Here is a 15,088-nt window from a genome sequence, read left to right on the forward strand (position 1 = left end):
CAGTCATTTTGTTCATTTGTGTGTGTTAATACAAAAAATAGATAAAATAATATGTCCAGCTGTTTTACAGAGGTGTTTTTTTTTTCTGGTTGTGGGGTTTGAACTCAGGACCTGGGCACTGGCCCTGAACTCTTATTGCTCAAGGTCAGTGCTCTACCACTTTGAGCTGCACTTCCAATTTTTCAGTGGTTAATTGGAGATAAGAGTCTCACAGACTTTCCTTCCTGGGCTGGCTTCATACCAAAATTCTCAAATCTCATCCTCTAAGTAGCTATGAGGTGTAAGCCACTAGTACCTGGCTTTTACGGAGTATTTTAGAAATTATAAAAATGGATAGAAAGCTGAATGCTGGTGGCCTGAACCTGTTGGTCCTAACTACACAAGAGGCTGAGATCTGAGGATTGAATCATGTTTAAAAGCCAGCGCTGGGAGTCAATGCTGACAGTTAACCAACAATAAGCCAGAAATGGAGCTATGGCTCCTGTAGTAAGTGCAGGCCTTGAGTTGAAAAAGCAGAAGGATAGCACACAGACTTCAGGCTTCAATTCTGGCACAAAAGGAAAAGAAATATAGAAAATTAAATATTGCTGTGTAAATATAAAAAAAATTGTAACTGTTAAGTATTTAACTTTAGAGGGAAGAGAGAGCTTGTAATCCTAGCTACTCAGGAGGCTGAGATCTAAGGATCAAAGTTGGAAAGTCCCTGTGCCTCTTATCTCCAATAGACTACACCTACTCACCCCTGCCCGGAAAGCTGGAAGTAGAGCTCGGGCTCAAGTGGTAGAGTGCTAGCCTTGAGCAAAAGAAACTCAGGGACAGTGCTTAGACCCAGAACTCACACCTCAGCACCAAACCACACAAACACAGAAAAGGTTAAGATTACTAGAACTTCTATTTTCAGGGTAAATTAAACATTTAAGTTTATGCAGTCATTGTCGTGGAAGACACACAAACATATGCTAACTAAAAACGTTCAGGTTCTTTTTAAAGACAAGTTGATTCATGCGAGAAATTAAAATACAAGAAAAAAAAGACATGCTGTTAGCAGCAGCCATTCTTCTCATCCTACACCTTATACCCACAGAGGGCGCCTAGAGCTGGGATGTAGCACAACAGGGCCTTCGTTGAATCAGTCTAGATCTGCCTTATGGAGGGTGTGTCTCAGTAGCCTGGAGTCGGAACGAAAACCACAATTCCCAGAACTCCCGGGGCCGGCGAGGGGGCGTGGCCAACGGCGTGTGGGCGGGGTCTCCGAGCGCGCGGGCCGCTTTTTTTTTTTCCGCGAGGTGTTTTGCGGGAAGTGGCGGGAGCGGCCGCGATGGAAGCGCCGGAAGAGAAAGAAGCGCAGGTGATGGGGCGGGAGCGGGCTTGGCGGGACGGTGGCGCCTTTGGTACACCCCGCGCCGCCGGCGGATCTCCTGTGCCACGCCGTGTGTTTTTCTAGTCTCCCCTGCTCGACGCGTCCTTCTCAGTCCTCCTGGAAAAGGGCGTTTCCTCCCCTTCCCAGACCTCTCTCGCTGGAGTGCGCCCCGGGAACTCTGACCCACCTTCCCGCCGAGCCCCGCCGCCCCTCACTGCGCCTTCCCGCTAGAATTTCCACTCGGAAGCCGCGTCCCCACCTCGGGCTCCGCGAGGTTGATCCTATGTTTGAGACAAATTTGTTTTTCCAACCGTGCACATGCAATTATGCCTTCTGACGTGCGCCTTGGGCCACAGCATTGCCAACCATCCCGAGTTTGCATCTACGGAAAGAATGGGTTGTTCTCTGAGAATTTTGACTTTTGAGCCATTTTTTTCATCGTGTTCACTTTTTTGTATCATGTATGTGTGCCAGCCCTGAGGCTTGAACTCAGGGCCTGGGTGCTGTCCCTCAGCTTTTGTCCTCAAGGCTGGCGCTCTGCCACTTGAACAACGGCTGTTCTTCTGGCTTTTTGGTGGTTAATTGGAGACAAGAGCCTCGAGGACTTTACTGCCTAGGTTACCTTTGAACCATGATCCTCAGATCTCAGCCTCCCGAGTAGCCTGCATGACAGGTGTGAACCACCGGTGCCCATCATCTAGTGTCAGCCTAAAGACAAGTTACAATGTGAAGTGGAATGCTACAATTGTCATAGAATGTATTTAAATTTCTTTTCAGCACGTTTAAGACATTCTAATCGTGCTATTATACTACTTGCCTTTGTTTTAATGGTTAGGTTGCTTCGTGGTTGAAAAAAATATTTGGAGATCACCCCATTCCACAGTATGAAGTGAACCCAAGGACCACAGAAATTTTGTATCACCTTTCGAAACATAACAAGATTCGGGACAGGGATGCCCATCTGGTAATAGAGGACTTGAAACAGAAAGCGACTGAATATGAATCAGAAGGTGAGATTAAGTCTAGAATTTTGGATGAAATAATAGAGATAATCAAATTTTATCATACCGAAGTTTACAAGATTAGTATATACTACTCATTTTACTTCTTTATTTTACCCAGGTTTGACTCCAAGTCTGTTACAGTACTTTCCAAACCATACATTTCATTATAATACGTTTTATTGGCACTTTGGTAGTAAAATAGTGAATAGTAAAAGATAAAAGCCTATACTTACTAGACTTAACACAAGAAGCCTTGTAGCTTTTATTTTACATGTTTAGTCTGTTGTCATGCTTTAGTCACTAGGAGCTATCAGGACATGATAACTAGGAAGTGTAAGACGAAAAAGTCAGAAAATTCTATTGGAATTTCCTTCTGGGCATTTGTAGTATGAAAAGATGCATTCAAGTCACCTAGTAATTGACTGGTTGGCTGTCTATTGTGGACCTTGAACTCAGGGCCCGGAGCTGCCCCTGAGCTCTTTTTGTTCAGGGCTAGCACTTTACAACTTTGAGCCACCACTTCCAGTTTTCTGTTGGTTAATTAGAGATAAAAGTCTCATGGACTTTCCTACCTGGGCTGGCTTTGAACCGCAATCCTCAGGTCTCTGCCTCCTGAATAGCTAGGATTTTTTTTTTTTTTTGCTAGTCCTGGGGCTTGAACTCAGGGCCTGAGCACTGTCCCTGGCTTCTTTTTGCTCAAGGCTAGCACTCTGCCACTTGTGCTACAGCACCACTTCTGGCTGTTTTCTGTATATGTGGTGCTGAGGAATCGAACCCAGGGCTTCAGGTATATGAGGCAAGCACTCTTGCCACTAGGCCATATTCCCAGCCCGAATAGCTAGGATTGTAAGCATGAGCCATCAGCACATGGTTCCACCTATTGTTTTATAGTGCAAATTACCAAAGATTGAAAAAAAGTTTAAATTCTTTTTATTTTGTACTGAAGTTTGAACTGAGAGTCTCACACTTGCTGGATAGACTCTTTATTGCTGAGCAATACCTTTATCCCTTTTTTCCCTTGGTTATTTTTGAGATAGGGTCTTATTTCCCTCTCAGGCCTGCTTCTCAACCCTGACCTGCCTATGTCTTGTTATGTCTCATTATGGTTGCTGGGATGATAGGTGCACGTCACCATTTGTTGAGATGGAATTTCTCAAACTTCCTGTCTAAGCCTTGAACCTCCATTTCAATGTCAGCTTGCCACATAGGTAGGTTGACAAATGTATGCTACCACTCTTTGTTAATGGTCTCTCAAACTTTATTGCTCAGACTGGCCTGAGCTATACTTCTAGTCTCAGCCTCTCAGATAGGATTACAGATGTGATCCACTAGCACCTGGCAGAAGTCTTTTTTTTTTTTTCTTTCCCCAGTTCTGGAGCTTGAACTCAGGGCCTGGGCACTGTCGCTGAGCTTCTTTTGCTCAAGGCTAATGCTCTACCACTTGAGCCACAGCACCACTTCCAGCCTTTTCTGTTTATATGGTACTGAGGAATTGAATCCAAGGCTTCATGCATGCTAGGCAAGCACTCTACCCCTAAGCCACATACTCAAGTCCGTAGGCAGAAGTCTTTAGATGTGAGAATATAACGAAGGAACAGGAAGTGAGATTACATTTGCCTTATATTTAATCAAGTGGGTGAAGTTTGTTATATATGTATTTTAATATAGTATAATTTCTATTGTATATGTACTTTTTCCAGTTTTATTTTATTTTTATTTATTTTTGCCAGTCCTGGGGCTTGGACTCAGGGCCTGAGCATTATCCCTGGCTTCTTTTTGCTCAAGGCTAGCACTCTGCCACTTGAGCCACAGCACTATTTCTGAATTTTTCTGTTTATGTGGTGCTGAGAAATCGAACCCAGGGCTTCATGAATGCAAGGCAAGCACTCTACCATTAAGCCACGTTCCCAGCCCTCCAGTTTTATTTTTAAAATTGTCATACAGTAAAATTAACTATTTTGGTGTGCTGTTTCAACTGGTGAGACCAACTCCCACAGAGCAATTCCATCACCTTGAAAATCTCCCATGTATTTATTTCTCCATTGTAGTCAGATTCTTTCACTGCTAAAAGGGAGAAAGAGGGAGTAGCCTTGGTTTGAAATATCACAAACACTTATCTTCCATACTGAATCGTTCTAGATTTTCTTGAATAGATTCATTTGTTGTTTGCCTTTTGGACAATTTCCACAGTCTGTCTTTCTTTCTTTATTTTTATTTTTGGCCAGTCCTGGGGCTTGAACTCAGGGCCTGAGCACTGTCCCTGGCTTCTTTTTGCTCAAGGCTAGCACTCTACCACTTGAGCCACAGCGCCACTTCTGGCCATTTTCTATATATGTGGTGCTGAGGAATTGAACCCAGGGCTTCATGTATACCATGCCACTAGGCCATATTCCCAGCCCTCTCTTTCTTTCTTTAACTTACTTATTTTGCTAGTCCTGGAACTTGAACTCAACGGTGGGCTCTGTCCTTGAGCCTCTCTGTGCTCTTCCACTTGAGCCACAGTGCAACTTCCAGCTTTTTCTATTTATGTGGTACTGAGGAATCGAACCCAGGGCTTCATGCATACTAGGCAAGCACTCTACCACTAAGCCACATTCCCAGCCCTTTCCATAACCTTTAAATGGTTGCTTTTTTTCCCTCCACAATTTTCATGTTTTCAGCAGCAGGTTACACTTCTTACTGGAAGTGCTTCCTAGTGAATTCAATGAAAGTAAGAATAGTCTTTTGAACAAATGGTACTAGGACAACTGGATATTCACACATCACATCCAAGAAAGAAATTGGATCCTACTTCACAGAATACATAAGAATTTACTGAAAATCAATTAAAAGCTTAAATGTAAGAGCTTAACCTAAAACTCATAATTGGTAACACAGGTATATAGCCTGGCAGTAGTTTCTTAGTATAATACCAAGAACACAGCAACAAAGTAAAAAGTAGATAAGTTGGACACCACTAAATAAAAACTTTTGGTCACCTGACATGGGAGTGCACACACTTGTATTCCTAGCACTAAGGAAGTGGAGATACAAGGGTCATAAGTTTGAGACCAGCCTGGGCTATCTAGCAAGAATTTGTTGTAAATAAATAAAAGGCAGTCCACAAAATAGAAGAAAATATTCGCAAGTTACCTATCTGATGAGTGCCATCTACAACACAAAGAATTCTTAAGCCTCAATAATAAAAAAGAAAACCCAACTTAAAAATGGAACAGGAGGGCAGGGAATGTGGCTTGGTTGTAGAGTGCTCGCCTAGCATGCATGAAGCCCTGGGTTCAATTCCTCAATACCACATAAATAGAAAAAGCTGGAAGTGGTGCTGTGGCTTACGTGGTAGAGTGCTAGCCTTGAGCAAAAGAAGCTAGTGGACAGTGCCCAGGCCCTGAGTTCAAGCCCCAGGACTGGCAAAGAAAAGGAAGGAAAAGAAGGAAGGAAGGGGAATATTAGTAAACTTTTCTCCCAAGAAAATATGCAGGTGGCTACTAAGCACAGCATCATTAGTTATCAAGGAATTGCTAATCAAAACTACAATGCCACTTCGTACCCACTACCATAGCTATAATCAAAAAGACAATAACATTTGTGAGAAAAGAGGAAAGAGATCACTACTCATTATTACTTCTGGTGAGGATGTAAAATCGAACAGTCAATTTGGAAAGTATTAGATAGTTAAACATGGAGTTACCATGTGACCAGCCATTCTACTCCAAGGTTATACCAAGAGACATGCTAATATCAAAATAGGCTATCAAAATATACATGGATGTTTAAGCAGCAATTTTCACAGGCTTCAGCATGTAAAATTAAAACTCAGGTTATTTGTCTACCAATAGAAAAGTGGATAGATAGAATATAGATCTACGAAATAGTCTTTAAAAAGGCTTGAAAAGGAATAAAGCCGTGACACATGCTATAGCTTGAATGAACCTTGAAATCATTATGCTAGGTGGGAGATGGCAGTCACCAATGACCACATGTTAGATGATACAGTTTATGTGAAATGTCCAAAGTAGGCAAGTGGAGACAGACAAGGGGTTGTGAGGATTTCATGAGTTGGGAGATTTGAAAGTGATAACTAAGGGATGTGGGGCTTTTGGGGGTGATAAAAATAATTTGGCATAGATTGTGTTGATGAATGTCCAACTCTGAATATTCTGAAGAGCCACTTAATTGTATAATTTCGGTGGGTAGATTGTATGACATGGGTTGTGCCCCAATAAAGATAGTGAACAAAAGGACATCTTAATCCTGTGAAATTCTTTTGTCTTTTCAGCCAAGCATCTTCAAGACTTTCTCATGGAGAGTGTGAATTTTTCTCCTGCCAGTCTCTCTAGCACTAGTTCCAGGTATCTGAATGCTTTGGTTGACAGTGCTTTGGCCCTTGAAACAAAGGATACCTCACTGGCAAGGTAATTATTATAACAGTTTAATTTCTGTTTCTATGAAAGGTCTTAACCTAAAGATTTGTTAGTTCTCAAAAGTAATTCTGTACAGACAATTAGCAATTCCAAACACTAAACTTTAATTAAATCTTCTGCTAGTGAATAAAGTTAATTCAGATAAATTTGATATTGGTTCACTTTAGTGTTTTCTTACAGGATTTGGTTGTAAAGGTTGTTCTTGTGTGTATTTGGAAAGCATTGAATATAGAAGGTTAGGGACCTTCCTTCTTTGTTATAGACATTTTAGCTGTATAAATGACATGGCTCCAGAGCGTTGAGTTTAAGTAAGTTCTCCAAACTAGTAAGTGGAAGAATTGGGATTCTAACCCAATCTGAGTTCAGTTGTTGGTCATATCTTAGCTAGGACTACTACTACAGTAATCAGAACTGCACAGCTGTTCTGCTTAATTTCCAGAATAAAGGGTTGGAATTTAAAAATAAGCTTTAAGAGCAGCGTTTTGGGTACAAGAACATGCAAGCTTAAGCTGGGTGCTGGTCGCCTGTAATCCTAGCTACTCAGGAGGCTGAGATCTGAGGATCGTGGATCAAAGCCAACCTGTGTCAGGAAAGTCAGTGAGACTCTTATCTCCAATTAACCACCAGAAAACCAGAAGTGGCACAGTGGCTCAAATATTAGAGTACTAGCCTTGAGCTGAAGAGCTCATGGACAGTGCCCAGGCCCTGACTTCAAGCCCCAGGACCAAACAAAAAATAAAACAAAAGAACGTACAGAGGGCTGGGGATGTGGCCTAGTGGCAAGGGTGCTTGCCTCGTATACTTGAAGCCCTGGGTTCAATTCCCCAGCACCACATATACAGAAAATGGCCAGAAGTGGCGCTGTGACTCAAGTGGCAGAGTGCTAGCCTTGAGCAACAAAAAAAAGAAGCCAGGGACAGTGCTCAGGCCCTGAGTCCAAGGCCCACGACTGGCAAAAAAAAAATAAATAAATAAAATAAATTAAAAAATTTAAAAAAAGAACATACAGGGCCAGGAGTTTGGCCTGGTGGTAGAGTGCTTGCCTAGTATGCATGAAGCCCTGGGTTTGATTCCTTAGTACCACATTTACAGAAAAAGCTGGAAGTGGCGCTGTGGCCCAAGTGGTAGGGTGCTAACCTTGAGCAAAAAGAAGCTCAGGGATAGTGCCCAGAGTTCAAGCCCTAGGAGTGGAAAAAAAAAAAAAAAAAACATGCAAACTATATGGCAGCAGCAATATAGACTTTACTCATTCAGCTGATACCAAATACCAGTTTTAAGCTCAATGTATAAATACTGGGGAAATAAAGATAGATAGTAATTATCTTCTCCTACAGTCTCTGCTCACAATCAAATGAAGGACGTGACATGATAGTGAGACAGGCTGTAACATTACAAGAACATTCAAACTGTAAGCACAATGACAAAGGTATTAGTCCAGGATAAAAATGAGGGCTGGGGATATGGCCTAGTGTGAGAGAGCTTGCCTCATATACATGAGGCCCTGGGTTCAATTCCCCAGCACCACATACACAGAAAACGGCCAGAAGTGGCGCTGTGGCTCAAGTGGCAGAGTGCTAGCCTTGAGCAAAAAAAGGAAGCCAGGGACAGTCTGTGCTCAGGCCCTGAGTCCAAGGCCCAGGACTGGCCAAAAAAAAAAATTAAAAAAAAAAAAAAAGAATCTTCCTGAATTTTGAAGGACAAATACAACTTTGCCGGATGAAGTACATTCCAGATAATGGGGAATCATGTAAAAAAATGTAAAAATGATAGGTAGATGGGTGCTGGTGGCTCACACCTGTAATCTTAGGTACTCAGGAGGCTGAAATTGAGGATCATGGTTTGGAGCCAGCTTGAGCAGGAAAATTCGTGAGATTCTTACCTCCAGACACACACACGCACGCACACACACACACGCACGCACGCACGCACGCACGCATGCCAGAAATGGAGCTGTGGCTCAAGTAGTAGAACTGTAGCCTCAAGCAAACAAAAGTTCAGGGACAGCACCCAAGCCCTGAATTCAGGACTCACACACACACACAAACACATACACAGTGTATAGGTATATGAAACAGCATGATTATATAAGAATCTACATAAAGATCATATCAGTTTTATATTATTGTCCTTAACTCATGTAAGTAACCAGAGTTTTCTTTTAGCTTTATCCCTGCAGTAAATGATCTGACCTCTGATTTTTCTCGTACCAAATCCAAAAATGAAGAAATCAAGCTTGAATTGGGAAAACTTGAAAAAAATCTGACTGCAACTTTAGTATTAGAAAAATGTCTACAAGAGTAAGTGAGTGGAAAGTTGACAGTTTGGGATTTGGGTGTGGCACAAGTAGTAGACTATCTTCCCAGCTAGCAAGTCCAAGGCCCTGAGTTTAAACCCTAGTACCACTGAAAAAGAAAGAAAGAAAAGGAAATGTTGGTGATTTTGATTATAAAGACTAACAAAGGCGGGTGCCATTGGCTCAAACCTGTAATCCTAGCTACTCAGGTCACTGAGATCTGAGGATGGCGGTTTGAAGCCAGCCCCAGCAGGATAGTCTATGAGACTTCAATTAACCACAGAAAAAGCCAGAAGTGGTGCTGTGGCTTAAGTGGTAGAGTGCTAGCCTTGATCAAAAGGAGCTCAGAGAAAGGGTCCAGGCTCAAGAGTTCAAGCCCCAGGGCCAGCAAAAAAAAAAAATAAATAAATAAAAAACAAAAAAACACTAATGAAGGTTGTTTGGGCAGTAGGTAGGATTTTAAAAAAATTAATACTCTTATAACTGAGGAGGAAGAGAAGAAAATGCTTTTAATTTTACTTTTCAAAGGGATCTCAAGAAGGCAGAGTTACATCTGTCTACTGAAAGGACCAAAGTTGACAGTCGTCTTCAGAACATGGATTTCCTGAAAGCAAAGTCAGAGGAGTTCAGATTTGGAATCAAAGCTGCAGAGGTATGTATGAAAGACAGAATATAATCTCAGGGCCTGAGCACTGTCCCTGGCTTCTTTTTGCTCAAGGCTAGCACTCTGCCACTTGAGCCACAGCGCCACTTCTGGCCGTTTTCTGTATTTGTGGTGCTGGGGAATCGAACCCAGGGCTTCATGTACACAAGGCGAGCACTCTTGCCACTAGGCCATATTCCCAGCCCCAAAAGAAAACATTTTGAACCGATCTTGCTATGTAACATGTGATTCTAAAATGAATTTACTTATGCTGCATACTTTTAGTCCCAGTAGTTGGGAGGTAGACATAAGAAGATGTAAAATTCAAGGCCAGCCTGGGCCTTGGACTCAGGAAGTAAAATCATGTAATATAAAAGAGCATAGGCCAGGATTTGGGGGCTCACACCTGTAATCCTAGCTACTCAGGAGGCTGATATCTGAGGCTCACTATTCGAAGCCAGCTTAGGCAGAAAAGTCCATGAGACTCTTATCTCTAGTTAACCACCAGAAAACCAGAAGTGGTGCTGTGGCTCCAGTGGTAAAGCTTAGGGACAGCTCCTAGGGCCTATCCTTCAAATCCCATGACCAACAACAACAACAAAAAGGAGCATAGATTTCTTCTGTCATTTTTAGCTCCTTTTGATGATGATTGATGATGATGATGATGATGATGATGATGATATATGTTTGAAATATTCCATGATTGTCACTTTCAAAATAACACTTTAACTGAACCCTCTTTTTGTATTCATAGGAGCAACTGTCAGCTAGAGGCATGGATGCTTCTCTGTCTCATCAGTCCCTAGTAGCACTTTCAGAGGTGAGCTTCTTATCTTAGTCTACTTTCTGCTGTTGTAACAGAATACCATTGTGGGTATTTTATAAACAATGGAACATTATTTGGCTCAAGGTTCTGGAGTCTGGGAAGGCTAAACTTGAAGTGTCACGTCTAGGAGAATCTTCTGCTGTGTCCTTAGGTGGTAGGAGGGAAAGCGAGTATGAGTCACTTAGAAGAAATGCTTGAACTTGTCCTTTTCATCATTCACCATTTGTACCATAGGGGCATTGATCTATTCATGGCTAATCACTGCTTAGAGGTTCCTCCCCCTCTCCCGTGTGTGTGTGTGTGTGTGTGTGTGTGTGTGTGTGTGTGTGTGTGTGTGTGTGTGTGTGTGTCTGTGTCTGTCTGTCTGTCTGTCTGTCTGTGTGATAGGATTTGAATTCAGTCTTAAACTTACTATGAGGGGGCTCTACCACTGAGCCCTTTTTTTACAGTTCATTTCAGAAATGAACTGTTTCATTGCATTGTTAATGTTTTTGCTATGCTATTTTGTTAATGTTATTGCTACACTATATTTCTCCCTCTCTCTCTCTCTTTTTTTTTTTTTTTTTTTTTTTTACTAGTCCTGGGGCTTGAACTCAGGGCCTGGTCACTGTCCCTGAGCTTCTTTTGCTCTCTACCACTTGAATCATAGCACTACTTCCAGCTTTTTCTGTAAATATGGTACCAAGGAATCAAACCCAGGGCTTCATGCATGCTAGGCAAGCACTCTACCACTAAACCACATTCCCAACCCAACTCTATGTTTTCACTTTCAGAAACTTGCAGAATTGAAACAACAGACTATACCTTTGAAGAAAAAATTGGAGTCCTATTTAGATTTAATGCCGGTAATTATTCTCACGTGTTTTTCTTAAAGTCATTTTTTCCACTAACCTTCCCCAAGACACTTAAAGGTCATGGAAATAGTTTGTGTTTAAGGATTTCAGTGGTGGGCAGGTGTGGTAGTACAATTTGTATTCCTAACACTTGGGAGTCTAGGGCAGGGTGATCTCAAGTTTGAGGGCAGCCTGGGCTCCATAGTGAGACTGTCTCTCTCTCTCTCTCTCTCTCTCTCTCTATCTCCCTAATATATGTACATACATATGTATATACATATGCATATATATAAATATATATGCATGTATACATGTGTATACATATGTATATACATAATATATACACAAATACAATGTGTGTAAACATGTATATGTGTATATAGATATATACACACAGATATAGTATGTATATGTACATAGAATGTGTATGTACATGTGTGTATATGTGCATATATACATGCACATACAGATATATAGATAGATAGATTAAATAAAGTGAGTTGTGAATTTCAATATTGTGTGCATGTTGGATACTTTGTGGCATGGTATTTTCCCCCTTTGTATTGGTTTGAAGCACTACAGATCTTCCATTATTTTGTTTTTCTTTAAAAGAATCCATCTCTTGCTCAAGTGAAAATTGAAGAAGCAAAGAGAGAATTGGTAAGAGGTTTCCAATTTTCTAAAAGCAATAAAATAAATGCTGATATAGGTAAAACCCCCTTCACCTTTCTTCTTTCCTTCATCCTTAGAAGAAACTGCAGTCCCACCATCGCTGTTATTCCTACTCATCTTGTTATGTTGTTGGGATATTTGTGTGTCTATTTTTCTTTTCACAAGAAGTGTGTGATGGTGTTTCATGTGTTTTAAGATTTTACATAGGTAGCCCTAGTAGAAAAGAAGTATTAAAAGATACAGAATATTCTAGGCAAAAGCATTATCAAAAGCAGGCCAGGAGTTATGAGTCAGTGGTAGAATACTTGCTTAACATGTCCAGGGCTCTGGGCTCATCTGAAGCACTGCCAAAAGGAAAAAAACTCCCTGTGGTAGCTCATGCTTGTAGTCTCAGCTACTCAGGCCTAGCTACCTTAGAAGCAGAAAGATTGAGGGCATGTGTTCAAGGCCACTCTAGCAAGACTCACCTAAAGAAAAAAAAAAAGAATTAGCATAAGCTAGGAAGTGGAGCTGTGGCTCAAGTGATAGGGAGCTAGCCTTGAGCACAGAAGCTCAGGAACAGTGCCCAGGCCCTGAGTTCAAGCCCCAGGACTGACATTCAAAGAATTAGCAGAATTAAAAGCTAAAATTGGAAAACTTTTCTAAGCTGTGGCAAGTGATGAGGTGTAGCTATTTAGGAATGTACAGCCTCAGTGTTTATGCCAGGTATGGGTGGTGCATGCCTTGATCCCAGCACTGGGAAGTCTGAAGCAAGATGATCATCAGTTCAAGACCAGTCTGGACTGTGTAATGAATCCCAGGTCAGCTTGGACTACATAGTGAGATCCTGTCACAAACTCACGCATGCGCGTATGCACACTCACACACCCACACCTACCCCACTAGCTAAGGTAGCAAGATTTCGTATTGAAGGGCAGCTTAGACCTTGTTTGTTTGTTGTCCTGAACAAACCAAGAGCTGAGCTGGACACTGGTGTATCAACGACTATAATCCTAGCTACTCAGGAAGCTGAGATCTGAAGATCACAGTTTGAAGCCAGCTTGGGCAGAAAAGTCCTTGAGACTCATCTCCAATAAAGTACTCAGAAAGGCTAGAAGTAGTACTCTGGCTCAAGTGGTAGAGGATTAGCCTTGAGCAGAAGTAGCTCAAGGACCACCGAGTTACTGGGCTCAAGTCCCAGGACTGGAAAAAAAAAAGGAAAAATAGAAATTGGGCTGGGCATGTAGCTTAGTTTTAACATATTTGCTTAGCATGGCCCTGGGTTTGATCCTAGTACCACAAAACGTCAATGAATAAACAAAATTTGTTCTGATATTTTTTCTTCTCTCATCTTAAATATTTTTAGAAGTTATAGAATCTATGTCATGTTTTCATTTCAGATATTTATGGACTTTATTGTATCTTTTTCTTCTTTTAGGATGCCATTGAAGCTGAACTTACAAAGAAAGTAAACATGATGGAACTGTGACTAGAAATACAAAAACATCTTTTCCCTAACAGAGTAAATCAAATAGGACTTTAAGATATTTCTCCTTTTAGCTTCCCTTAATAGCAATTTTTGAGTTCTTGCATGGCATCCTTTGATAATTCTTGTTCTACATTGCGTTTTTGCACCAAAATATATGAAAAAAAAATTTCTGTTAACCTGTTTGTTTTTGTGTGGTTGGCTGTTAAGAATCTACAGTGCTTCTATTAGGTGGCTATGACAAAAGCTGTCACATGTGCTTTTATCAGTAGTAAGGTTCTGTACTTTCTTCCTTCTCCAGGGATTTGCTGCTGTTCTTTCTGATCAGTTCACCTGCTTACCTCCAAATGTTAATATATGCAGAAATTTAGTTTATGAAGAAAATATGACCTTTTAAGTCAGCAGTAGAAAGATAGATTATTCCACATATGGAGCCAGACCCACACTTCAGGCCTAGGTTAGAATAACTCAAGGAACAAAGATTAAATAAAAAATAATAATAAAGGTACTAAGCCAGGTACCAGTGGCTCATGCCTGTCGGGACCCCTTTCACCCTCGTGCGTATCCCACCCCGAAAGCTGGAGTGTGGCCCGATGTGCAAACCTTGGGGGTGTGTAGTTGCGAGACGCCCCTCCCCCCTTCGCACACTTAAAGAACGACACGGGAGTCGCGCAGGCATTTCAGGGTGAGCTTCTGGAACTTCCGTTTAATAAAGGGAAGGGCAAATACATTTATAGCAGTAATGACGGTGGGAAGGGAGGGACCTAGAGTTGCTAGCTCAGATTAGCGACAGGCTAATCTGAGCTGTCCATCACAGTGATGTCACGGAGCTTCCCCCAGAGGTGGAGATCACAGCCTACAGAACCGCCCCCTTGGGCTCAGCTGGGTGCCATTATGATATCCACACGTGGCCTGAGGTGGAAGGCGGGGCTGGTTTGCTACCTCTCCTGGTTCTGGACCCTGAAGGGGGTAGGAGTGGATAATAGCCAAGCCGCCACAGGGGCCACAGGGCGGGAGAAGAGGCAGGCCTCTGGGGACTGCCCCTTAAAGGTATAGCCAGAGCCCAACAATGCCTATAATCCCAGCTACTCTTCAGGCTGAGACCTGCAGGATTGCAATTCAAAGCCAATCAGCCAGAAAAGTCTAAGACTTCATCTCCAATTAACTCGCAAAATCCAGCTGGAGATGCAACTCAAGTAGTGAAGTGCCAGCCATGAACCAGCAAGCCAAGCACCCTGAGTTCAAACTCTAGTACTGGCAAAAAAAAATACAAAATAAAAATTTTAAATAAGGATACTAAAGTAAATCATAGGGAAGTTTTAATGTTTTGCTTTTTGTGTGTATATGTCAATATTGGGGCTTGAACTCAGGCCTTATTCTCTGATTCAGTTTTTTAACTCATGGCTGGTGCTCTACCACTTGAGTCACTTCCATTTCTGGATTTTTGGTAGTTTACTGGAGATAAGAATCTTGGATTTATCTGCCCTGGCTAGCTTCAAACCACAGTTCTCAGATCTCTGCTTCCTCTGTTGCTAGGATTATAGGTGTGAGCCACTGGTGCCCTACTAATGTTT

General features: G+C 41.8%; 1 protein-coding gene across 1 annotated transcript; it reads left to right on the forward strand.

Annotated features, from left to right (window-relative positions):
- The first annotated feature begins 1,251 nt into the window (after positions 1-1,251).
- Haus1 (HAUS augmin like complex subunit 1) lies at positions 1,252-13,693 on the forward strand. The gene is made up of 9 exons (XM_048363594.1): positions 1,252-1,348; positions 2,196-2,370; positions 6,638-6,773; positions 8,945-9,079; positions 9,604-9,727; positions 10,473-10,538; positions 11,318-11,389; positions 11,990-12,037; positions 13,467-13,693. The coding sequence occupies exons 1-9, from the start codon at positions 1,319-1,321 to the stop codon at positions 13,515-13,517; spliced, it is 837 nt and encodes a 278-aa protein (XP_048219551.1). The 5' UTR covers positions 1,252-1,318; the 3' UTR covers positions 13,518-13,693.
- The last annotated feature ends 1,395 nt before the right edge of the window (positions 13,694-15,088 follow it).

This window comes from Perognathus longimembris, chromosome 15 (assembly GCF_023159225.1).
Source record: "Perognathus longimembris pacificus isolate PPM17 chromosome 15, ASM2315922v1, whole genome shotgun sequence".
NCBI classification, from domain to species: Eukaryota; Metazoa; Chordata; class Mammalia; order Rodentia; family Heteromyidae; genus Perognathus; species Perognathus longimembris.

Excerpts from the sequence above, each read along its gene's own strand:
- Haus1 (XM_048363594.1), top strand. The coding sequence starts at position 1,319 with ATGGAAGCGCCGGAAGAGAAAGAAGCGCAG. Across the intron at positions 2,371-6,637 it reads GACTGAATATGAATCAGAAG|CCAAGCATCTTCAAGACTTT; the intron begins GTGAGATTAAGT and ends TTGTCTTTTCAG. Across the intron at positions 9,728-10,472 it reads TTGGAATCAAAGCTGCAGAG|GAGCAACTGTCAGCTAGAGG; the intron begins GTATGTATGAAA and ends TTGTATTCATAG.